Below are 25,869 nucleotides of genomic sequence, written 5' to 3' on the forward strand. Positions count from 1 at the left end.
TGACTTGATCAATACTGAAGAGCACACGATGGGGATCCGCTGCAGACGGGCCATCACTCGGAAAGTATTGACAAATCATTAAGTATGCACCTCACGCTCTGATACCAATCTGTCACACCCCGAATTCTGAATTTAAGTAATTCATATTCGAAGCATGAACCTCAAATACCCTGTTTATAATCTCAGAATTTTTTTCTCAAAATCAACTGCACATTACACCTCTCGATAATTACATAAACCAAATCCTCAAGCTACTTATTACAGTACACTCTCACCAAAACAAATTATAAAGCTCAAGAGAGCACAATTCTCCTCACAAAACAAATGCTATAAATCTAATACTAATACTCTAAACCGCACGATCACTGCCCTGATTCTCCTGACCTGTAAGACTACCCGCTACACAATTTGAATAGTGTACCGGGAGTTGCAACAACACAAAACCCGGTGAGCTTTTGACAGCCCGTATGAGTAAACAAAAAAGAACTGTTGATTTATTCAATTATATTTATTATAACTCAAGTAAACAATCAACACAGTCACACGGTAACTCCAAAAATCACATAAACATAAAAGCAAGTATATTCTCGATACTCTCTTTTAAAACTCAACATTTGACTGATCACAACCAACAAATATTGCAACATTAATATGTGAAATAACATTATAGCAAAGCATGCTTGATTCTCTTTTCACTAACACCTTCACATATTAACAATATATCACAAATAGATATTTGATCAAAATAATATAAGTACACTTTTCTTTTTAGTGAATTTTTGGATTAACTAGTAACAAATCACAAATCCACGTACTAGGGTATGTCTACTATACCCAAAATACGGGTAAGCCAGGTTGACTGGTAACAAATCATAAATCCACGTACTAGGGTATGTCTACTATACCCAAAGCACGGGTAAGCCGTAGCATACTGAGGACACTACCAAAGTATGTATACTCAAAGTAAGCACCCTTCCTAAGAGTATAATAGTGCACTATCTGTAGGGACTAGGGCCCAGGCTTAACGTCTCATATCACAAAACAATTTTACCAGTAATTCACTTAAGCACGGGGTTGTAGGAATCACCCGGCTTCACAACTGTACTTCTCAGACATAATCAAATTCACAAAATACAATCTTTATCATTTATAGATCGTATATATGTATATGTACACCCACATCAAGAGACATATTATTTCAAGATAAATTTTTATTTCTTAAAATAATTTCCACATAATCACATTTGGGCATATAAAATGGCTTTCACATCATATGATCAATATTCTATTATTCAACAATTAAATGCGAGATTAATAGCTTGAATAATAATAACCAATCAATTCTCAATCATTTCATCACATCAATCACACATCAACCAATATATATATTTCACGTAAATATATATATACGTAATCATCCGCTCAGGGATGACCACTAATACCAACTATAGTTCAAGCATAAAAACCGTGAAATTCATTTGTATAAATGAAATCATTTTAATTACCTATGGACCGTAGTTGATCAAGTCCATATGATTTAAAACAAATATTTATTCCACAAATATTTTCACACAATTGCGATAAAAATAAAGTAATTAAATTTATTCGGTTCGTAATATGAACCACGTGAGGTTTACTCACCTCTAATCCAGCTGCGTCTTCTTAACAGCTAAAACAACAATTTTCCCGAATTGTCCGCCAAATCAATCCGTCGATAACCTAATCCAATAATGATCTTAACTTAGCCAACAACTCATAAATGTAATTAAACGACGATCCAACGGTCGGATCTGAATTTAATGATGATCCAACGGTCGGATCCTCACGGATCGCCTTGAGGATCATCCTCCAAAATTATCACGAAGATCCAACGGTCAGATCTTCCTGAATCGCCCTTACTAACATCTCCACAAAATTATATGAAAATCCGACGGTCGGATTCTCACGAATCGCCTTCCGAATCACTATTTCTCAATTATACGAAGATCCAACGGTCGGATCTTCGCCCGTGACCTCACAAAGTCACCGGGACAGTCATACGATCAACATATTAAAATTTGAAGTAAAACCGATGGTCTGATCTTCGCAGATCGTAAACCGAAGATAAAACGTAAAAACCGTAAATAGTAACGTAAAAACGTAAATCCACTATTTATCAACTTTTTCTAACATGACCATGTTATATATCAAAACGCTCGTATGGATGCATAGATCATCGCCTAGATAATGAAAACTCGAAATATGGTCTGACGCGCCGCCACAAGCGGTGGTCAGTGGGCGGTCAACGCGGCGGTCAACTCCGGGTCAACCACCTCCGATGGCAGAGCGACCAACTACAAACTTGTTCAAAATGAAAGGGTGATCGACTTCCATACCTGGAGCTAAGCCTGGTTCGGCCTAGATCGTCCTAGATCAAGCGTTGAAGTTGGATTAATCCGGAGCGTCTGATCTGATTCCAGATTGAATCAGAGCCGTCGAAAAAGTCAAACCTTGATCAAGCGCTCTACACCCAAAATCGTCATGCAAGGCCTATATGGGGATGATCAGGGGGAGGAGGAGATCACGAAAATGGGGAGGATCGGCCCGTGCAACGCCGGCACGGCCAAGATCCGATCGGGTCAAAAGCTAGGCTCGGGGGGCTTCGATCCAGGTCTGGGGGCAGCGGCGGAGCAAGGCGGTGGCACCAGGCCACTGGGCGGCTCACGGCGAAGCCATGGATGGCCGGGTCGTGGCCGGAGGACGCCGGAGGACGATGATGGGTCCGGGTCGGGTCGAGCGGTTCGGCCTCGTAGGGAGGAGAGAGAACGGAGAGTTTGGGGGACCAAATTGCAATTTTGAGAAAATTTCGTCCTTCCGAAAAATTCAGGTTTTCCACCTATTTATAGAAAAATTCCAATTTTAAAATATTCATAACTTATTCATACGAACTCCGAATATTGCGTTCCACATATGCACGCGATCGTATCGACGAGCTCTACAACTTTCATGAAGGAAGTTTTCCCAAATTTTGAACGTATAAAAAGTCAACTTTCTCGACCCCCTAAAAAAAACGTTCGTTTTCGAAAATAAAATCGTTCGAACTAATTCCACAACTTCTCCAAGCTTCGTACTCGCTCCCACTATCGTAAAATCATTTCTAAAAATCCATGGAATTTAATTTGGATTTTTCGGGGTATTACAAACATGAACCTGAATCACAATATGTGCAAACCCAATCAAAATCCTACATTCAATTAGTTTAAGCTAATTGCAGAAACTGGAAACCAATATTGAAAATCGATGTCATACATAAACCATAACCCTAATGCTGAATTCATCATCCATTAGATCAAAGCAAAGAGAAACCAATCATCTGCGTTAGAGAAATAGAGAGAGAGAGAGAGGCGAAAAGGGACCTGGAGTCCCGAAGCTTGGCGGTGGACTTCTTCTCGACGCTGAGAACGATGGTGTCGGTGCCACGGACGCCGACGGCGGCGTTACCCTTTCGCACGGCTTCGAGGGCGTACTCGACCAGGAAGAGCTGGCCGTCGGGAGAAAAGACTGTAATGTCCCTATCGTACCTCGCCATCTTTCTTCTTCTACTCTATTGCTTTCTTCTTCTTCCTCATGTAGATTATTCAAGAAGTATTGTCTCACAAGATAAGCTGCTTTATCCGTCTCTTGCCAAAACTGCAGGAAAACTCAATTACAACATTGAAATTCAGCCCCGTTCAATGAAATTGGAATGAACCTGGAAGGGCCAAAGGTGAGGGTGATCGATGGAGTCGCCGCGCTTGAAATAAACCTTGACTGAAGAAGCGTCCGCGACCTAAAACCTCTTCTGCATCTCGGACGAGGAGGAGAGAGAGATAGAGGAGAGAGAAAGTGGATCTATGGGACACTCTACCTCCTCCATCACTGAAGAGGATTTGGATTTCGGGGGATAAAGAATAGAAGCAAGGAGATCGAGAGACTGAGAGAGGTTTCAGGAGAGAGAGGGGTTTCGCGGGGGAAGAGAGAGATAGAGAAGCCAGGGGTTCGCGACTGAGAGAGCTCGAGAGAGGTTAGGTTTCGTTTTGTTTGTTTTTTTTCTTTTCTTTCAGACTGGGTAAGGGCACAATTAAACTTCAATAAATTCTAAAGTCGCTCACACAACAGAAGCCTCATCAACTGTCGTATGAGTATACTACATAAAATCAAAATGCCAAAATATGGAGGGAAACATGACGCCTACAATATTTTGGCTCAAAATGTTGCCGCCCAGTTCCAAGTTCACACAACAGAAAAATTTAAATATGTTGTCTGATGACCACAACTTACACTAGGCCTATCTAGGGGAAGACATTTAAGCAAGCTTACTCAAACTTTGGTGCTTAGTTTTTCAATCACACAACGGAAATAATGAAACCCGTTGTACCTAGTAGCCCAAATTTTAGTGTTTCAAGAGCCAACCAAGACTCCAAAGTGGAGGGAAATCTGCCGCTAAATTTTTTAACACTCAGACGACGGACAATACTTAATTCCGTTGTGCAATGTAGTTTTGATAAAAAAGTTATCACTCTGTTGACATTCACACAACAGAATATCCCTAATACCGTTGTACAATCGAGCTTACTTAAACACACAACAGATGATTTCTGTTCTGTTGTGTGATTAGTGTTGTGTGATTAACTTTTTGTAGTAGTGCGTCCCCTGCTAAACAAGTGAGCTGAGCTCCGCCAAAATTGTTCCTCTACTACCTGGCCGTGTCCTGAAAGAGTTATCGAATGGTTTGGGTTAAGGGCGACAATTATTAACATTTGAAACATCTTGGGCCGCACGTCCAAACCTTGATTCAAACTTAATTTTTAACTATTTCTCCTCATTAAAACCAATGTGTAATTTAACTTAAGATAGTGCTTTTCTCGAAATTCATTGTCTTATTACACTTGTGTTTCATTCCATTACGTCTTACTAACTTTATCTTACCTCTTTCCATTTCAGGAACTCGTGTATGAACACAAGGAGATACCCACAAGGCAAGCTTGTTCCTTTTGATCCAGAGCTACAAAAAACAATTCGAAACAACAAAAAGCTCACTACAACAGAAAAGCTAATTTGCGAGGAACAAGTTTGTCGCTGAAAATCGAAATTTCCTCACCGTAGTGTTTCCGCGAGGAAAATATTTTGGTCGTCAGTTCGTCACAGTAGGGTGGTCAAGAAAAGTTTCGGCGAGGAAAATACCATTTCCTCACCAAGCTCTTTTCATGACGAAAATATTTTTTTCTCGCTGATATTCTTTAGCTACAATTTCTTTCCTCGCCTAAGCTCATACTTTTTCCTCATTGAAAATTTTTGAGGGCTGAAAAATAGTCGTTAAATATATTTTTCGATAAAATAGATTTCATTGCTAAAGAATTTTTTTTTTGATAGAATGAGGTCACTCTTTATTAAAAAATAGAAAACAAACTACATATTACAAAACTCAGCTGCCAAAGCCGTAAGAAGAAAGGAAGGAGCTGAAAAATAAAAGTTTCTTCGGTAAAAGAACTGGAACATGCAGCCATGAGATGAGCTACTGTGTTTGCAGACCTCCTTGTGTGAGAAACCTTCAAGTTAGAATGAGCATCCAGAATGGAACCAATATCATCATGAATACGCCCCAAGGTTGAGGTATTACGCCCATCCCTGGTAATCAAATTACTGTGCACAATTTGAGAATCAGTCTCCAAGATAGCTAGAAGATAATCATGTTCAACCACAAATTGAGCAGCCAAATTACACGCCTTAGCCTCTGCGTGTTCTGGTGACAACAAACCACTCAACGCCTTACCCCCTCCAGCAACCATAGTACCCTGAAAGTCTCTTATCACAAACCGACCACTACCTCTTCTTGAAGCATAATTGTAAGCCCCATCAACATTCACCTTAAACCCCCCACAGGTGGTGACTTCCAGCGTACAACCGTGTGTGTTCTTACTCCACTTGGTTCAGTTTTCAAGTTATGAAAACGAAACTCATTCAATCGTGAAATTACCTTGATCAAGACTTCACCAACTTGACTACTTTTGTGCTCCCACACCCTACAATTACGTTCTTTCCAGACTCCCCAAAGTAGGTACATCAAATCACCTAGACTTCTCAACGACAACTCTTTTGCACAAAAGTTGAACCATTCCAAAATATTGTAATGCATAGCATGAGGATTGTAACATACCTGGTACAATACATCATTGGACTGGAGCAGTTGTTTAGTAAAGGGACAATCACGACACAAATGTAGATTAGTCTCTATAGCATTGGAACAAAGAGGACAGATCAAGGTCTCCAGTGCTACTCTTCGAGAAGCCAACTGTTCCATGGAAGGCAATATATCATGACATATATACTCTCCAAACATGGATTTTAGCTGAATTTGGAATTGTTACCTTCCACATCTTTTTCCAGAAAGTCGCACCAGCCGTTAGTTCAAAGGGACTACGAGAAGAAGAAGTAGAGAATGAAAATCTATACGCAGTTTTCACCGTAAATTTTCCATTCTTCTCGAGATGCCAAGCAAATCTATCATCAACCTCTCTGAAGGATAAGGGAATGGCCAATATTGCCTCTGCCTCTTCCACAGGAAAATTATCACGGAGCAATGCAGTATTCCACTAACCTGTCTGACCAATTAAGTCACTCACCAAAGTAAGATCATTCGACGCAGCATTACCCTGCATAGGCCTAAAATCTGGTACCCCAGGAAGCCATGAATCGCTCCACAAGTTTACCTCCTTTCCATTACCAATCTGCCAATAAGTCCCACTTCTTAACAAATCCCTTGTAGAAAAAATACTCCTCCATGAAAAAGAAGGAGAAGAGTGAGGAGCCCCAGTCCAAAAAGAATCTTCTGGATAGTACTTAGCCTTGAAAATTTGAGCAACAAGAGAATGAGGATTATTGATCAAATGCCAGGCTTGCTTCGCTAACATTGCCGCATTAAAATCAGATAAACTACGAAAACCTAAACCCCCCCTCCTCTTTGGGATTACTTAAGGCTTTCCAAGTTTTCCAATGAATCTTCCTTTTATCAACAGTACTACCCCACCAAAACCGAGCACACATTTGCTCCAAATCTTCACAAAAGTTTTTCGACAATTGGAAAACACTCATGGCATAAGTAGGTAACGCCTGAGCCACTACTTTGATGAGAATATCCTTCCCAGCACCACTTAACAATTTTCCTTGCCAGTTAGAAACTTTCTTACCCAAATTTTCCTTGATATACTGAAAAGTAGCAGTTTTCTTCCTCCCCACATAAGTAGGCAAACCCAAGTATTTTTCATGGGATTCCACCACCTCAACTCCCAAAAAGCTAGACACTTCTCTCTGCAAGAATTCCGGAACATTCTTACTAAAAACCACAAAACTTTTATCAAAATTCACTAACTGACCTGAGGCTCTCCCATAAGTGTCAATAACATCTTGTAACTGATGGCAATCCTCCAAAGAAGCAGTAGCATAAAGCATGCTATCATCCGCAAACAGTAAATGGTTGACTTGAGGAGCCCCATTGCAAATTTCAATACTTGAAAGAAGACCAGAAACCTGCTTTTGCTGCAATAATGCTGTGAAACCCTCAGCCCCGATTAGAAATAAATATGGAGATAAGGGATCTCCCTGCCTCAAACCTCTACTTGGTATCACCAAGCCTCTAGGTTTACCACGTACCAAAAAAGAGTATCTAACCGAGCAAACACACTGCATTACCATTTCAATCCACGAGTGAGCAAATCCAAGTCTCTCCATCACTCTCCTTAAAAAGCTCCACTCCATTCTGTCATAAGCCTTGCTAAAGTCCAATTTTAGTGCCATAAAGCCTTCATTGCCATCACATTTATTGTGCACAAAATGTGCTAGCTCATTAGCCACCAAGATATTATCACTGATCAACCTGCCAGGGACAAAAGCACTTTGGAATGGAGAGATCACATCCGGTAAAATCAACTTCAGCGTATTAGCAATAACCTTGGAACATATTTTGTAAATAACATTACACAAGGCTATCGGCCTCAAGTCTGACATATGCTCCGGATTATCAACCTTTGGAATAAGACAGATATGAGTAAAATTAATCTGTCGAAGAAGTTGTCCAGAATGCAAAACACCATGCACTGCTTCAGTAATATCCGCACTAATGGCATCCCAATAATGTTGGAAAAACAAGGGAGGCATCCCATCTGGACCTGGTGATTTAGTAGGATACATTTGAAAGAGAGCCTTTCTTACCTCCTAAGAAGAGTATTGAGCACATAATTGCTCATTCATGGCCAAAGAAACACAAGGTTGGATGGCCTCGAGTGTTGCTGCTAGAGCTTCATGGTCAAGATTAGAGGCCGTGAACATCTTAGAAAAGTAAGAAGACACCACCCTTTCCATACATTAATCACCTTCACACCACTTCCCCGTTTCATCAAATAAACCCTTCAAAGTCTTTTTTCTCCTTCTATTTGATGCGTTCCTATGAAAATAATCAGTGTTTCTATCACCTTCCTTCAACCAGGTAACCTTTGAATGTTGTTTCCAGAAGGACTCCTCTTGGGATAGTAGTGACTACAGCCGATCCATCAACTGCCTCTTCTCATCTTGAACTGCCTCTGTTAAAGTATTATCCAAAAGCTCCTCAAGTCTAGCCCTAATTCGGAGCATCTAGTGTTGCCTCTCCTTAAAGGCCTGTTTTTTGCCGCTTATTCAGAGCCAAACGGGTATAAACTATTTTTTTTGTCACTTGGAACATAGGAGAACCCACTACATCAGTCTTCCAGGCAGCATCAACAACTCCATCACACTCCCCATGTTGCAACCAGTACGCTTCAAATTTTAAATGGTAATGTCGAGGTCTCATGGCCAAGGGTACTGTGCTCGCGTGCAACAGAATTGGTACATGGTCTGAGTCACTTGGTGGTAGATGTTGCAGACGAACATACCCATATAAATCACACCACGACGCCGTACAGATAGCTCGATCCAGCTGGAGCTGCGTCATAGAATTCCACCATGTTGACTGAGGTCCAAAAAATCCTTGGTCAAGTAATTCACAGTAACCTAGGGCTTCCCTGAATCCCCTCATATGGCGCTCTTCCCTCATAGGGCCGTCTATCTTCTCTGAACTATTGAGGATTTCGTTGAAATCCCCGATTACGACCCAAGGCAGCTAGTCTAAATCCCTCAAATCTCGAAGTAATTGCCATGATAGATCTCAATCTGACGTTCTTGAATAACAATAAAAACCAGTAAGTCGCCACCTAGGGTTTCCAGCACCCCTATCGATAACAAGATCAATATGGTGACGAGAGAAAGTGCCAACTTGCACCATCACCACATCGTTCCAAAACATCCCTAAACCTCCTGATTGCCCATTGCTCAGCACTTCCTTGTAATGCGAGAACCCCAGCGCACGGTGGAGAGCAATGAAGTCATCCATTCTGCTAATTTTGGTTTCACACAGAAATCAGCCTCTTCCCCACCTATAAAAGGTTCTCTCCTCTCTCCTCATTAATTACGCATTTACTACTCACCTACTGTTACTCTGTCAATACAAATACATTGACTAACTTAGGCATCGGAGAAGAGAAGACCGCCCAACGCGGTCTCCCTCTGACACCCTCTGTATTTCATTTGACAGGTAGCGGAAGTCATCAAATCATCCGAGTAGCGGTCCGCCCATCGGACCAGCGTTAGTAAAGATTAGACCACCGCCGAATCTTAAGCATTAACATTGGCGCCGTCTGTGAGAACCCTTAAACGAAAGGTCATCCCATCACATCCACCATGACTAACGGTAGCGAGGGAAACGTTGAGGATCCGGCAGAGCAATCCGCCAATCCCTACCCCGCCAACCCTGTGACTGACGTTTACCCAGCGGTCAACGTTAACCGCGCATTATTCAGCATTCCAATCAACCCTAGTATGGAGCCGCCGACAACGCATCAGGTCCCGCCCAGCCACAATACAGCGGAAACTTGACCTAGTAGCAGTCTCCCACCTGGTCAAGACCTTCCCGCCATGTATGAGTTGGCACTGGCGGATCTCCACAAGGCAAATAGGGACCTCGAGCAAGAGCGCAGGGAAAAAGCCGAGGCCCAAAAGCAGGTGGCCACCCTAATGTGAAGGTTTGATGACCTAAAGAAGGCTCTGGAAGCAAACGCTCACCCAGCACACAGCGAGGAATCACAAAGTACCAGACGCAGTCGACAAAACATCGGAGGATTGGCACCTGCACCGATTATACAGATGCATGTATCGCTGAACCCATCCGAGTTACTGGGAATGGGCCCACCTCCGCCACCCAGACTAATGTTAGAGCAGGAAGCGGAATCCCAACCATGCACTATACGCTCCCCAGCCAGGGCTAGAACAAAGGGTAATCCACCTACTCCCCGGCAGGAACTGGTCTAGCGGAACCTCCAGGCGGGATCCGCTGACGGGGCAACCCCTCGAAAAAAAGCAGCAACTCGAGCAAAGGCTAGCCAGGACGGAGGCAGGCGCCCCAGCGCCAACACAAAATCCACTATTCGCATAAAGACCGGGGCCATTCTCCGCCAGGATCTTGCAGGCCGTCAGGCCGACGCATGTAAAAACGCCAAAGATGCCCCAGTTCAACGGCCTGGACACCTTCAAGAAAGTAACAAACAATAAGGGATTCGACGATGCCACCCTTTGCCATCTGTTTAGCGAATCGCTAGATAGCGCCGGGATCCATAGACTCATTCTATGCATTATCAAATGTTTTTTTGTCAAGATTCATCCTGTTGGCCACTGGACATCACAACACAAGTCTATTCAACATCAAACAGGGCACTGACGAAACGCTAAAGGCCTTTGTCACTAGGTGGAGAGCGGCGGCATCCCGGTGCCGTGACCTTGACAAGACAATGGCTTTGGCCGCCTTTAAGCAGCGGCTCCTAAAAGGACCGTTTCTCTATCATCTCAACTACAACCATCCAAATGCCTCGTATGGCCACGTCATGGGCGAGGCCGTCCTCCACGCACAAGCGGAGTTCATTACATATGGAGAAAACCCCCCATCCCCGCCAACCCCAGTAAAGCCCACTCAACCTTCCTCCAGCCAACAGGAAACCGCTAGCAAACCCCCTGCCACGCCGCCAAATGACAAGAAAAGAGAATGGCAACAGGGCGGCTACTAGAACAAGCGACAAAAGGATCAGCACTACCACAACGGCAACCGCTCGACCCACGGGGATAACCGTAACAAGCAAACAGAATCTTCCCAGCGGTACGCAGTATTCACAGTCCTCACGGCCTCGTATGAAGAAATATACGATCAGTGCAAAGACCAGATCCCGCCGCCACCACCAAGGAAGTACCCAAGAACGGGGAAACCAAGAAACACTGGCAAGTAGTGCAAGTACCACGAGGATAGCGGCCACAACACCAATAACTGCAACGCTCTAAAAACTTCAATTGAGACTTTGTATCATGACGGTAAATTGGAGAACTTCAAAGTGCGACAGCCACCACCGGTGGTCGCCAACATCGAGCCCATGCGTCTAATTAACACCATCGATGGCGGGGCCCCCATCACCAACATGTCCCACAGGGCAAGAAAGCACTATGCACATGCTAACCACCCCAAGGAAGTTTGCAACATCCGCTACGAGCGTTCGAGCAAACAACCAAAATCTGGTTGGGAACCCATCACCTTCTCTGAGGAGGAGGAACGAGGAGTACATCCCCCCCACGACGATCCATTCTTGATCGATGCCATCCTCGACAAATGGTCAGTGGGAAGGGTCCTCGTTGATAGCGGATCCACTGTCAACGTCATTTTTAATGGCTGCTACTGCCAACTCCAGCAGAACAGAAAGTTGCTCCAGGATCACGAGCCCTTGCTCAGCTTCTTCGGCCATGTCACACAACTGCTAGGTTCTGACTACATGCGCCTAGCCATTTGCACTAGTCCATGTACAGCGGAAGTTCATACAGAGTTCATCATAGTCGACTGCTTCAGTTCATATAACGCCATCATTGGTCGACCGACGCTCAACAAACTGAAATGCATCATAGCTGGATACATGCTTCTCATGAAATTCCCCACACCCAACGGGACAGGCTGCGTGAAGGGTAGTCAGCAACTAGCAAGAGAATGTTACTCAACAACGGTAGCACGATCGGTACGCCGCCATGAAATCCTAACAGTAGGAAATCGTACGCCAGCGGCCAATATTTTTGAAGATCCCAAGGATGATGAGGAGAAATACGTAAGAAAGGAGCCTGTCAACCCAGAAAGATCCTTGAGGGTTATTGGCATCTCTGACGAGCACCCTGAGCTGACAGTCCGCATCGGTGCTCAGCTAGCCCCAGAGATAGCGGCAGAGCTCACTCAATTTCTACGTGACAACGCCGCCGTCTTTGCATGGTCCTACGCAGACATGCTCGACATCTCCCATGAGATCATCACACATAAGTTTAGTATCAAACCATCTTTCTACCCAGTCAAACAGCGGCGACGGGCCTTTGATGAAGAAAGATATCGGGCAATTGGAGAAGAGGTCACCAAGCTCCAAAGCATTGGATTCATCCGCCAGGTCAATTACCCTCGGTGGATTTCCAACTTGGTCATGGTTAAGAAGCCCAGCAGAAAGTGGCGGATGTGTGTCGACTTCAAGGCCCTCAACAAGGCATGCCCCAAGGATAGCTTCCCGCTACCCCGCATCGATCAATTGGTCGATGCAACCGCTGAGCACTAGCTGCTCAGCATGATGGACGCCTTCTCTGGCTATAATCAGATCAAGATGCACCCTAGCGACCAGGAATGCACCACCTTCACAACCGATAAAGTCTTATACTGTTACAATGTCATGCCCTTCGGTTAGAAGAACATCGGTGCAACCTACCAGCGGCTAATGAATGCCATGTTCGCTGAACATCTCGGCAAGATCATAGAGGTATACGTGGATGTCATGTTAGTCAAAAGCATCAAGGCCAGCAGACACATGGCAAACCTCCGAATCATATTTGCCATTTTCTTGGCCTATATCATGCACCTCAACCCAGAAAAGTGTTTCTTTGGCTTCACCGCTAGCAAATTTCTGGGCTACATTGTCAGTGAGCGATGCATAGACGCCAACCCAACAAAGTGCAGGCCATCCTCAACATGAAGTCCCCGGAATGGAAGGTGCACGTGCAGAGCCTCCAGGGAAAACTGACCGCCCTTTCTCGGTTCATCTCCAGACTCATCGACAGGTGCCTCCCATTTTTCAAGGTGTTGAAGAGGACCCACAAGAAAGTAATTGATTGGACCCCAGATTGTGAGGCGGCATTCCAGAGCTTGAAGGAATACTTGGCGGCAGTCCCACTTCTTTCCATTCCTATACAGGGTGAAGTACTGTATATATACCTGGAGGTATCGCCAACAGCGGTAAGCTGGGCCATCGTACGACTAGAGAACCATGAGGAGCTCCCAGTTTTCTACGCCGGCAGAGGCATGAACGGGGCAGAAACAAGGTATCCCCCACTGGAGCAGCTCGCTCTCGCACTCATTGTCTCCGCCAAACGCCTCCGCCAGTACTTTCAGGCCCTCACAATTCATGTACTAACAAATCAGCCGCTGAGGCAGGTGATGCAGAACCCTGAGCACTCCGGCCGCCTCAGCAAGTGGGCCATCGAACTGAGCGAGTTTGACATTGAATACAAGCCAAGAAATGCCATAAAGGGCCAGACGGTGGCAGATTTCATCGCTGAGCTCACCGAGCGTCAGGATGAACCCAACCTGGCCAACACAGAAATGGTAGCCGCTGAGAAGGCAGCCCCTGAGCAGAAGTCAAATTGGAACCTCCATGTAGATGGCTCCTCCTGCGCCAAAGCCTGCGATGTAGGAATTATCTTAACAGGGCCAGGGGGACTTGACGTGGAATACGCGTTAAAATTCAATTTCATAGCCTCAAACAACATGGCGGAGGATGAAGCACTCAGCCTCACCAAAGTCCAGCGGACACAAGGGTAGAGGTCCTCGACAAGCCAAGCATCACCAGGACTCTGGCGGAAATCTTCAACATTGAGATCAACCCCAGCTGGATGGATGAGATAATTGAGTACAAGCTCAATGGAACGCTGCCAACCGACAAGGTCGAGGCGCGGCAACTTAAGCGGAGGGCAACCCATTACAACATCCAAAATGGCAAGCTATACTGCCAAGGGTTCACCCATCCCAACCTTCGGTGTCTGACCCCTGAGGAGGGCAAGGTTGTTCTATCAATGATACACGCTGGGGAGTGTGGTTACCACTCGAGTGCCAAATAATTGGCAAATCGCACAATGCGGCAGGGATATTTCTGGCCCACACTTGGCGACGATGCTGGACAGGTCTCAAGGTCGTGCCACAAGTGTCAACAATACGCTGACCTACCCCACGCCCCAGCGGAGCCCCTCTCTATCATCATCGGTCCATGGATCCATTCCACTTGGGGCCTCGACCTACTGGGCAAGTTTCCAACCGCCAAAAGTCAATTCAGGTACATCATATAATGCATATACCAAAGTCTATAAGAATTGGATTGCTTACCTGAACACTTGGATTTATCTTCAAGTGATTGTTGAAACTAAATGCTCCTCAAATTTCAGACCCTCTGTTGTACGCTTCAATTGTTCAAACACTTCCTCTACAAGGACGATCTCCTGCCAGTTCACGTATTTGGAAACAGACCATTGAAATTAGTTAGATGGGTTGGTGAGTTAGCACCCAAAATGTCAAAATCATAATACAAAAAGAATAATCCTAAGCTGGTGATTAAGAGGAACTGGTTAATAACAAATGACAGCTACGTTAATTAAGCCTCAATCTGGAACTTGCAAAAATCAAACAGCCGTGACTATAATTAATTCAATCTTGCAGTTGCTAGACACAAAGAATTAAGCTTTGTACACCAGAAGCTAGCAGACGATGGCATGTTTAATCAATTAATCTTTAGAGTGCTAACAAGTTTAGTTAGAAGATAAATACAAAGTGCAGCAACAAGATTCAATTAACAATTGCTTTGCCAAACAACAAATAGTTTTAATCATGTCAGGCTTCTTAAAACGTGCTGCAAGTCATTGCCCTTCAAAATACATAATTGATTATATGTGCTGCAAGACAAGCTTTCAAGCATATATAATTGATTATTAAGGCATGGATTGCTTGGCATAATTCAAAGCATGAAAGGCATGTTGTACTTTTTGACAAAAATGATGGCAGGGGTCTTCAAATATATATTGCATGATTAACAATTGCAAATGATGGTCAAAAAGGGAGGTGATGAACAAGAAGACAAAAGGCCAAGTATGCAAGCATGTGTGCAAAAACCATTTTAAATTGCTTTGTTTTCTGGAATCGGTGGTAAATGGTGGTCACAATTAAAGCAGGACATGGTGGCAACAACAAACACAAGGCAGCAAGGTCATTGTCAAAAGCCTACCTTTCTGAAAGATTGACCGTCGAAAAATGGTGAAGACCTGCAAATAATGACAAATAGTGTTGATTAATATTCGAATGCAGAAAGATAAATGTACTAGATCAACAAGAAAATGGATAAAGGTATAGAGTAATAGAAGTCAAAACTAGACCTTCATAACAAGAAAGGGAGAGCAGCTGATTGAGCAAGAAAGATTTCCCAAAGCGGTATGGCCCAATAACCTGAGCAGACAATCATTTGATAAAGAGAAAACAAGACTCGTATAGCAAGTACAATTTACCAAAATAAAACAAGACTTGTCCATAAATTGTAATAAAATTTTTTGGGGAAGATTATAATTCTCAATAACCTTTCACCATGTGTGTGCACGTGGACACAAAAAACATTCTGTATTTCTGATCAGTGTGTGGAACTTGCAATATAACTCATTTCTAGAGTTTGGTGACAAAAAAAATGCTACTGATGCAGTTATCACCCTTTTTTTTTTTTTTTGGTCTGATCAGTTATCTCTCCATTTCTCTTGACACAAATCTTTACTGTTACAACAAGTCTTAAACATTCTTTTGGGGCAGGTTCAGTTTTCAACATAGCTCCAAGTGACTGACAAACCTAGAAAAAGTTGTATAATTACAATAAAACAAGGAAATAACAAAACAAAGATCCAAGCAGATGCAGGACTCCTTCTTTCACCCCTTTCACTGAAAATAGCTGCTCTCTATCCTAAATGGGAAGTGAGGTCTTGGGTGATGCGGTGGGGTTTGGGAAGTGGAAGACTAACCCATTTTGTGTAACATCCTCTTACTGCTTGATCACTAGGCATATTTATATCACTAAAACAATTCATTCAAAATCAATCACACCAAGTTTATTGGTGCTCTGAAAGTATATTTATAGGTCCTTTATAATCTTTTGATACTAGGCAATATATACAAATTGAAGTTTTAGCTAAAACGAATATAAAATTCTGAGTTCTACTGATGCCAAGGAAAACGGATCTAATCTTACTGCAACAGCTGCAATCGGAGTTTTTATTCTTTCAATGGCCTCTAGGCCTTCCTTTGAAAGACGAAGTTTTGTATGACCAGGATCTGGTTCCACAATAGGAAACCTGCATGTGCAATATTACAAATAACAAACCAGTCACGATATTGACAAAACGCAGCTGCAGTAGTTGCAAAATTAATTTTCTGGAAGCAAATATGACAAACAAATTTTTGCTAGTAAAGTAGAAGAAACTAACAGGGTTTAGTCAGTAATATGTATACATGTATTCAGTCATACAAGCTACATACTCACTGCTCTAGAGGACCTCCAAACTTTATCCTCACATGACAATCACTTCCAGAGTTTCAACATAATAGAAAAGTTATGCTCTTGATAGCGACTCAAACTATCCTATACTAGGATTCTGCCCTACTCAACAATTAAGAACAAATCATTCATCACCTACAATCTAAAGTACCTTATGACCTTATAATCTATATCAAATTTCATGACTTGACTGGCATTTTCCTACTATTAAGCACAAGCTTCATGCAAGAACAATCTTTGCAGTATTCTTGAAGTATATTTAAATTTGGGCTAAATACAAATTACTACCCTGTGGTTTAGGTCCAAAATCAATTCAGTCCCTGAACTTCTAATTTCATCAAAAACACCCCTGCACTTTCAATTTTGATCTAATAGGTCCAATTTGTTAGTTTTCCGACAATTGAGTTATTTAACTTGTTAACGTGGCTCATATATGACCTATGTTTTATGATGTGGTGTCGAGGTGGTCTGCATAGTCAATTTAGGAGTGAGTCCTACTATTAAAAATAAATAGTTTTTCAACAAATAATCCAACTATAACTTGAACCCATAACAGAATATTAACAAATTGGACCTATTAGATCAAAATTGAAAGTGCAGGGGTGTTTTTGATGAAATTAGAAGTCCAGGGACTGAATTGATTTTGGACCTAAACCACAGGGTACTAACTCGTATTTAGCCCTTTAAATTTCTTCCTAGAGTTAGCAACAGAGCAAATGTACTGGAAGATCTAAACCAAAAGCTGCCAAATTTATCACCAACGTCACTGAACATGCCCAAATCAAAATGCTACTAGTGTAGTACCTTGAAACCAAAGAAAGTCAAAAGCTTTCCAATTGATCCAATTGGCATTCAATTCTTGTAGCAAAAACAAACAAATGCTGCGATTCAAAAACAGAGGCAATCGAAACAACTCACGCTTGGTGATAATTCTCAATCGAGGAAGTCCCAGATGCGCAAAAGCTCAAGATTATGGAAACAACCAAAACCCAATACGCAGTCTTCATCATTGTAGAAACAGAGGCTTGTGTCTCAATGTGATTGAGTTACAGTCTTTTGATGAGAAATCATGAGAAGGGACAAAAGGGTAAGAAGGAATTGGGTTTTGCAGACAACGTAGTAGTGAGGAATGGGATCTGAAGAAAACAGAGAAAAGAGTGTACGTTAAGAATCGTGCAGGTGGAATGAGAATTTGTCAAAACGTGCTGCAATCAAAGCAAAAAGCAAAAGAAAGAAGACGCTCCATCTCTGAATCACAACTAACCCCAAGCAATTGGCAATTAGAAAAGAAATATACATAATCCAAGACCAGTAGGACAACCCCAGTTCAGAGCTACCTCAAATAAACCCAAAAAACACAACAGATACTATTCTAAAACAACTTTCCTAAAAGAGCAAGTATAAGCCAGATTTCAAGAATCAATAGGTAAAGAACAAAATCAGAACCAACCCAGAAACTGATTAATCAAAACAATCGATACCCATATCAGTACTCATCTCAAAGCTTAAAACTTTACCATCGAAGCCATCACTGAAGCACAAACACAAAAGCATGCACCTTCCTTGAAGCAAATCACATCGATAATGTGAAGCTTTTTAGTTGATAAACAAGCAAAATTTGACATTGGCGGACCACTCAAGGACTTGTATGCTACGTTTGGTGAAATGGGTCCAACAAAGTTTGGAAATTTAAGCTTATGGTTTAGTTTAAGACCCAAAATTTGCAAAAACCGAAATCTAAAACTCAACAAAATCCCCAAAATTTCCCAAATCAGTGACAAACAATGACAAGAATTGAGAAAGAGCGAACCAAAGATAAAGAATGCCCAGAAACCTCCAGTTACATGCAAAGCTTCGAACTTTGCCCGACCTAGATGCACTCCCTCGAGTACCAGCTGGGATAATCTGCTCGGTGATGTTGCGGAGGTCAGTCACCGCTTTGGTCGTTGCTATGATCGTCGAGGTCGACTCCAATTTGGACCAGCGCCGGAACCGGAGGGGAGAGAGAGCCTGGGTCGTGCGCTGGAGCCGGAGCCGGAGGGGAGAGAGAGCCTGGGGAAAGGGAGAAGGCCTGGGTCCAGCCCTGGAGCCGGAGGTCAAGGGAGAGAAAGCCTAGTTCGTGCGCCGAAGCCGGAGGTCAGTAGGGAGAGAGGGAGGGGCAGAGAGAGATCGGGATGAGAGGGAGATTGGTGCTGAGTGGTCGGAGGCGTAGAACGAAGAGAGGCTGTGGAATAGAGGCTGTCTGTCGAATAGTTAGGGTAGTGACTCTTAAGTCAACTTTAGTCCAAATATGTCTAAGTGTGGGAAACAACTTTCCATCCCCGCGTTTTCTTTAAAAAAATTTTAACTTAGCCGCTCAGCCTTTCCGCAAAAATTTAAATCAAAGTTTAGACATCAGTCAACAGTAAATATCGATGTCAGTAATATACATAGAAATCGGTATTTGAGAAATCGATGTTAATGACATTTTTTTACATCGCGTGAATTCCTCACCGATGTAATTGTAGTGAGGACTGATTTTACCATGGAGCGAGCGAGGAAACATGGAGCGTATAATTTCTCCCGTGTTCCTGATCCTATGGATGCCCAGAATTGGCTGAACAAAATGGAGAGGGTCTTTACTCAGATTAATTGCCCAGAGGACCGAAAAGTGGGCCTAGCAGTAGACTTTCTCGATGGTGTTGCTTATGATTGGTGGGACATGACTAGTAAGGACTCAAGGAATGCTAACCCAATGACTTGGGAACAGTTTAAGGTACACTTTAATAGGAGGTATTTTGGCACAGCTATTCGGGATAGGATGAGGTATGAGTTCTTGCATTTAGAGAAAGGGGACAAGACTGTGTCAGAGTTTGAGCAGCGGTTCACCCAGTTAGCCCAGTTTGTGCCGGACTTGGTAGGCACCGAGGAGGAGCGAATCTCCAGGTTTATTGAGGGTTTGGGTGGTGATTATCATCTGCAGTTGACAGCTATACAATTCTATATTTACCATGAGGTGGTTAATGCTGCTTTGAGACTCGAGACTATGTTTTTGTCTGGTGTTCGACCTCGAGATGCAGGTGGCCCTAGCAAGGGTCCATCCAAGAGAGCTGCTTCTAATTCTGGTTTAGGATCTTCTGGAGGTGGTAGACGTGTTAGCTCGGATTCGATCACCCTATCTGATTGCGGAGGACTTAATATGGGAGGTGGTCGGTCTGAGTGGCAGTTCAGTGACGGAACTAGTCAGTATGGTGGTACCTCAGAGAGATTTCATATTGGGAGAGATCGTCCCCTGCGTCAGACGAGGGATGTGACGTGTTATCAGTGTGGACAGCCGGGTCATTATTGGAGGGATTGCCCTACATTGACTTATGGTGTTACTCAAGACGTCGGTCAGAGTTATAGTCACGCATCAGGAGGTTCATCTAGCGGCACTCCCACTAGTTCTGCCAGGGGCGGCATTCCCACTAGTTCTGCCAGGGGTGGCACTCAACGAGGTAGTGGTCGCCGTGGACGTCCAGGGACTCATACGAGACTTCATGCCATGTTTCAGCAGGAGGATCACGTTCCTCCAGATACTTCCGACGGTATGATATTCTTTCTCTTGAGTTATTGTTTTATGTTGTTTCATCGGGGGACGCGTATCCAATAGAGTTGGTTTAGTTAAGCCTTTATTCGTTCGAGTGAATTTTGAGGACGAAATTTTTATAAGGAGGGGAGATTGTAACGTCCTGTATCTCAATTTACCCGTTTACTAGTCATTTGGACGGTAAACGACAACTACTTTCACTTTTTATTTTGTTTCAATACTTTTAGTGGCCCTAAAAGTTGACTTTTTAATTGGGTCAAAATTTGACAAAATGTTCTTCATGAAAGTTGTAGAGGACGTTAAACCGAGTGCGTGCACATGTGGTACGTAAAAATCGGAGTTCGTATGCGAAAGTTATAAGCGAAAAATGGAAGTTACTGTTCATGGTAATTAGTATCTATATAGGAATTTACTGTGGGTAGATCAGATTTCTACCCAGCCATTTTCTCTCTCCTCTCTCCCGATCTCTCTCTCCCTCACGTCGGCCTCTTCTCTTCTTTTTCTGATTTCTTCACCGTCCGGCGTCCAATTGATGCGCGTCTTCAGACAACAATGCCAGTTTACAACCGTTGTATGCTAAGCATGTCAGACAACATTTTTTTATTTTGTCTGTTGTCTGATTGCTCTTCAAACTTCAGTTCTTAGACCATATCTGTTGTGTGATTAACTTTAGGACAACAGAGTTCAATTGCTTCTGTTGTGTGATTAATTTGTAGGACAACAGAGTTTAATTAATTCTGTTGTCTAAGTGTAAATCAGAAGACACTTATTCGTTAAAAACCGATGTGTGATATGATTGATTACGATGTATTTTTGTCCCATTTTTAACCATTCAGACAACAGGCAGTGATCATTATATCTAATCTGTTGTGTGATCATTTAAACATCCCATTCCTGAATTAGATTGTGCATTCATTTGGTCCATTTACCAAATGAACAGTACTCTATCAAATACAAACATTGCAAATAATCAAATGATTCATATAAAGCAAAAGGAGTGCATTTCCTAATCATTTTGTTTGGCTCCAGAATTTTGCTGCAGCTGGTCAACAGTCTCTTTTCTGCGCGGGCGTGCCAGCACCGTTCGTGTGCGGTCGTCGGGGGTGTCCCTTGACCTGACTTCTTTCAAGCAATTGTGGGAGGAGAGCACCAACCTCGTCGTGGGATTCTTTGTGCCTCGTAGTGAGGACTTTTGCTAATCTTCTTGCGTCACCAAATCGATACTCGATGTTGTAGATCGAGCAGAGCGAGAACCACCAGGAAGTAGAGAGAACTTGCTAAAGCGTGACTTTAGCTTGGCTGGGTTGCTAGGGCGTTACCCTTGCTTGGCTGGTTCTGTAACCGTTGTGGTCGCGGCACTACCGTCGGCTCCCGAGGAGACTAGGACCGAAGCACGTTGACAGAGGGTTTGGTGGCACTAAAAGTCGGCTTTTGAGAAGACTAGGACTAGGAGTATGATCACCGATAAGAGAAAGAGAAGGAGAGGAGTTGCTCTTAGAGAGGTTTGCTCTAGAGAAAACTTAGATCATCTTAGAGATGTTGTTGTTGAATGTGAATGTGTCTGTTAGAATGAGAGGAGAATGTGTTTATATAGGGAAGAAAAAGAAGAGTGAAATGATGAGTGGAAGAAAAATAATGAAAGTAGATCTAAGTTCACTTGTAAAATATGGAAAAGATAGAGAAAAGATGAAATGAAAGCAAAGCATGAAGGTGCAGCAACATGGAAGTGGTGATGATCTATTAAAGAGATTGTAGAAGAAAAATATATCCAAGGAAAAAGAGAAAAGCATCTAGCTTTCTTCATGTGGGTAGGAAACATGAACATGTGAATATTGAGCTGGTTTTAGGTCAGTTTCTGCCCCTTTATTCCTTCAATTATTTCTCCAACAAGACTTCATTATATGCCTTCGACTTCTTCATATGAAATGTTCCACTATGAGTGTAGATCATCCTGACAAATTGTCAGATTTTTATTCCATGTGGTTGGGCCGAAAATGCTGCTGGACCTCTTACAGGTCCAGTTTTCCAGTTTTGCTTCTGTAGAAAATTGGGCTGATTGTTTGAAGGCCTTCCACTCAAAAAAAGCTCTTGAACTCTTCATAAGAAATGATCCTTGGGCTGTCTAGAATGGATCTGGAAAGTTTCAGCACATTTAGATTTCATTTGGTTAGTCTGCCACCCCTCCTTCCTTGTCTAGCTCGGTTTTTCCTAGCCGAAGTAGGAAAATATGCTAAAGTTGACTTGTCATACTTCCATAGTAGGCTTTATTTAGCCTCTAAATATATATTTCGAGCTTGTCGACAATATATAGCTTGAGCCACTGATATTGGCTCAATTTCTCCAAGACGTGCCTCGTCAGGCCAAAATGTTCATTTTGGGTCCAAACATTGCCCCCCAGACCTCGAAGTCAAAGGGTCTTCGTCTTGACTGAAGAGGTCTTGAATCAGCACTGCTCTTATAATGTTGTTGCTCCAAAGCCACTTGTATTGGCTTGACTGATAATACTTGACTGATTCCATATAGGCCTCTAAATAGGCCATAAAGCTTGAATGCCACAATCTGGATTGCCTTTGTTATGAACTGATGCTTCCTTTGCCAACTTTATTGCCCCCCATGGATCTGGCGAAACTTGGGCAGGTTGTAGGAGATCAGAACTTTAGCGTGCCCCCCATGCGAAGGAGACTGCTTTTGATCGCGAATGAGTATCTTTCTCTTCCTTGGTGGTAGCTTCGCCATGTGAATAGCAGCAAGTATCTGCCTTGTTTGCTAGCTTTCTGTTGAGAATGCAACTGCTGCAAAAGAAGCTCAACTCGATGAACCTTTGGCTGCTTCTGAAGAAATGGGCCGCAACCTGGCCCGTGCCAGAGAATGGGCCACTCAGGCCGAAGCTAGTGCTATTGCGGCGAATCTCCGCGTGGAGGAACTTTGCTTGAAATTGAGCTTTGCGGGCCAATCTCTGTAGGCCCCCTCGAAAACCGTTCGGTCTCCTCACATGCTGTTAATCCCTTCTTTTCCGAGATTTAAGGCATTAATCACTCGTTGAAAAACAACGGTCGTGAAAAAATAATCTCGTGAAAAGAACAGTTACTTCCTCGAAAACCGTTCGGTTTCCCCACATGCTATTATTCCTCTAATAATAGCTAACTCCTCAAAAATCGCTCCTCACATGCTGCTAGTCCCTTTTTTCCCGAGATTTGGAATCACTAATCTCGATTTACTGACATCGGTTTTGAAATTGAGCTTCATCCAAGGGTGGGGATTTGCCTGAAGTCCCTATAAATAGTTGTATTTCAGGAAGGGAATACTCACAACAACTTTTCTGAAATATTCGAGAAATGGCCTTTCAATCCTTGCTTCTTTTTCTCCTTCTTCACAAATCTTCCCCTCATGAAATGACCTTTAGCCTCTAAATTTTAGGCTTTATGGCGTAATCTTAAGCCTGGGTTAGGCCTCATGGCGTAATCTTAGGCAACCCCTTGTTTCGTCCTTCTGGAGTTCTGCAACAAAAATGCCAGGCTTCAGATTGGTTTAGAAACACGAGGGGGCTCCAAGTGTGGGATCTCCGGTCATGTAAGATCATTTTTTGAGAAAATCCCATACGCGGAGCGAAACGGGGAGAGGGAGGACGGCCACTCTGAGGTTCATCTTTCCTCCTCTGTTTCCTTTCCTCTGGACCTGGCCCGTGTTGTGCCCTCCAGATGGAAGGGGCTTTGGTTCTCCCCTCCTTCTCCCCCTTTCTCTTCTTGATAGAATCTTGGAGGGATGAGAAGGGATGGACTCTTTGAAGGAATGGGTTCAAGCTACAGAATGGCTGTTCCTGTACTTCACGTCCAGCTAATGGTGGTTACCAAGGCTAGAGGGGGTGCAGAGACTCAAGCTGATATTTGGTTCCTTCACTCTCTGCCCCTCCAGGAGATAATGGCGCGGCTCAACCCGGCGTTGGATTCCATAGCTGCTTCCAATTGAGGGGGCTTGGAGGCTCCATTTTCTTTTACTGGAGTCTCCCCTTCTCATGAATAATGGTGTTGGCCAAGCCTATGTTGTATTCCTCTACCGCTTCCATGTAAAGGGGCACGGGGGCTCCGTTACTCCTCTTTTTCCTTCCCTGAAGTCTGCCCCTCCTTGAGATAATGGCGCAGCTCAACCCGACGTTGGATTCCATAGCTGCTTCCACTTGAGAAAAGATTTAGAAGATAATCCGAAGATTCTTGTTTTGTATTCTAGCCACTTTTGGCTTTGTAATGAATGTATTGCTTTTGGCCGCAAAGCCACTTTATGAATACAATAATATTTTCTTATCCTGATATCCAAATATCCGTGAGAAGCCAATAATTGTGTCTCGCAAGGCCCCAAATATAGGCCCCCATAGTTGTATATTGAAAATAATATGAACTTTTAAAATATTCTCCGCGTCAAAAAGAGCCTCGTGGCGAGGTTTTTGAGGACATATGTATCTTTTGGATCCACTTGCTGGCTCCCAACTCAAAACTCTTAGCGACAATAACTCCTTCTTTTCCGAGATTTAAGGCACTAATCACTCGTTGAAAAACAACAGTCATGAAAAATAATCTCGTGAAAAGAACAGTTACCTCCTCGGAAACCGTTCGGTTTCCCCACGCGCCAATAATCCATTCTTTTCCGAGATTTAAGGCAACTTTAATCACGCTTTACTGACACTTAGTTTGTCTCTTCTCTTTGACCGTCCATCCAAGGGTGGATATTTGCATGCCTATATCTTCCTCCACATTATAAACCCAAATTTCCAATCCCAAAATCATATCATCAACTCGAATATTTCTAACAGCAATTACTCATCATCATCACTCTTCAATTCTCGCATTCTCTCAATCCATCACCAATGGAACCACAAACCCAGCAACCAACCGAGGATGGAGGAAGCAACAAAGCAGCCGGGAGTAGTGCTAACATGCTTTGTAGGCGGAGCAGGTGGACTCCCACTACAGATCATATAAGAATCCTCAATGAGCTTTTCTACAACAAGTGAGTTAGGTCCCCAACTATAGAGCAGGTTCAGAGGATCTGTCTCCAGCTAAAATGGTACGGCAAGATCGAGTTCAAGAACGTCTATTATTGGTTCGTGAACCAAAGGTCTCGAGAGAAGCAGAAGAAGAGGTCCACTTCGGATGTTCATGTGCCCATGCAAAGATCAGGGCTTGTTGGTGATGACAATGGTACCAATTGGAAACCTGAGGATCAGTATATTAACTTAGAATCTTCTGCATCTGCTTCTGCTTCTTCAGCTGGTGTGATTGCTTTTAACGGGCAGATGGGGAACTATGGTGGTTATGGATCTATGAACATGGAGATTGAAACCCTTCCTCTGTTCCCCATGCATGGTGAGGACATCTTTGGTAACATGAAGACTACTTCCGATGGAGGTGGCGGTCACGGTGGTGGCTCTCACATTTCCCTTGAGCTCAGCCTTTCCTGCGAGGGCAAAGCTGGAAAAAATTTCTGGAGCCGCTGACTCGGCTTAGTAGCTTTGCGAGTGTAGGAACACTTAGAATTGCCCCTTAAGAGTTGTATTAATGATTTTTTTTTTTTTTTTTTTGGTTAGGC

General features: G+C 43.2%; 1 protein-coding gene across 1 annotated transcript; it reads right to left on the reverse strand.

Moving 5' to 3' along the window:
• Positions 1-14,518: 14,518 nt before the first annotated feature.
• On the reverse strand, positions 14,519-18,370 carry LOC133745920 (uncharacterized). The gene is made up of 5 exons (XM_062174081.1): positions 17,640-18,370; positions 16,416-16,518; positions 15,562-15,631; positions 15,414-15,450; positions 14,519-14,634 (listed from the first exon to the last, which is right to left on the reverse strand). Exons 1-5 carry the CDS (start codon positions 17,729-17,731, stop codon positions 14,619-14,621), a joined length of 318 nt encoding a protein of 105 aa, XP_062030065.1. The 5' UTR covers positions 17,732-18,370; the 3' UTR covers positions 14,519-14,618.
• Positions 18,371-25,869: the final 7,499 nt, after the last annotated feature.

This window comes from Rosa rugosa, chromosome 4 (genome assembly GCF_958449725.1).
Source record: "Rosa rugosa chromosome 4, drRosRugo1.1, whole genome shotgun sequence".
NCBI lineage: Eukaryota > Viridiplantae > Streptophyta > Magnoliopsida > Rosales > Rosaceae > Rosa > Rosa rugosa.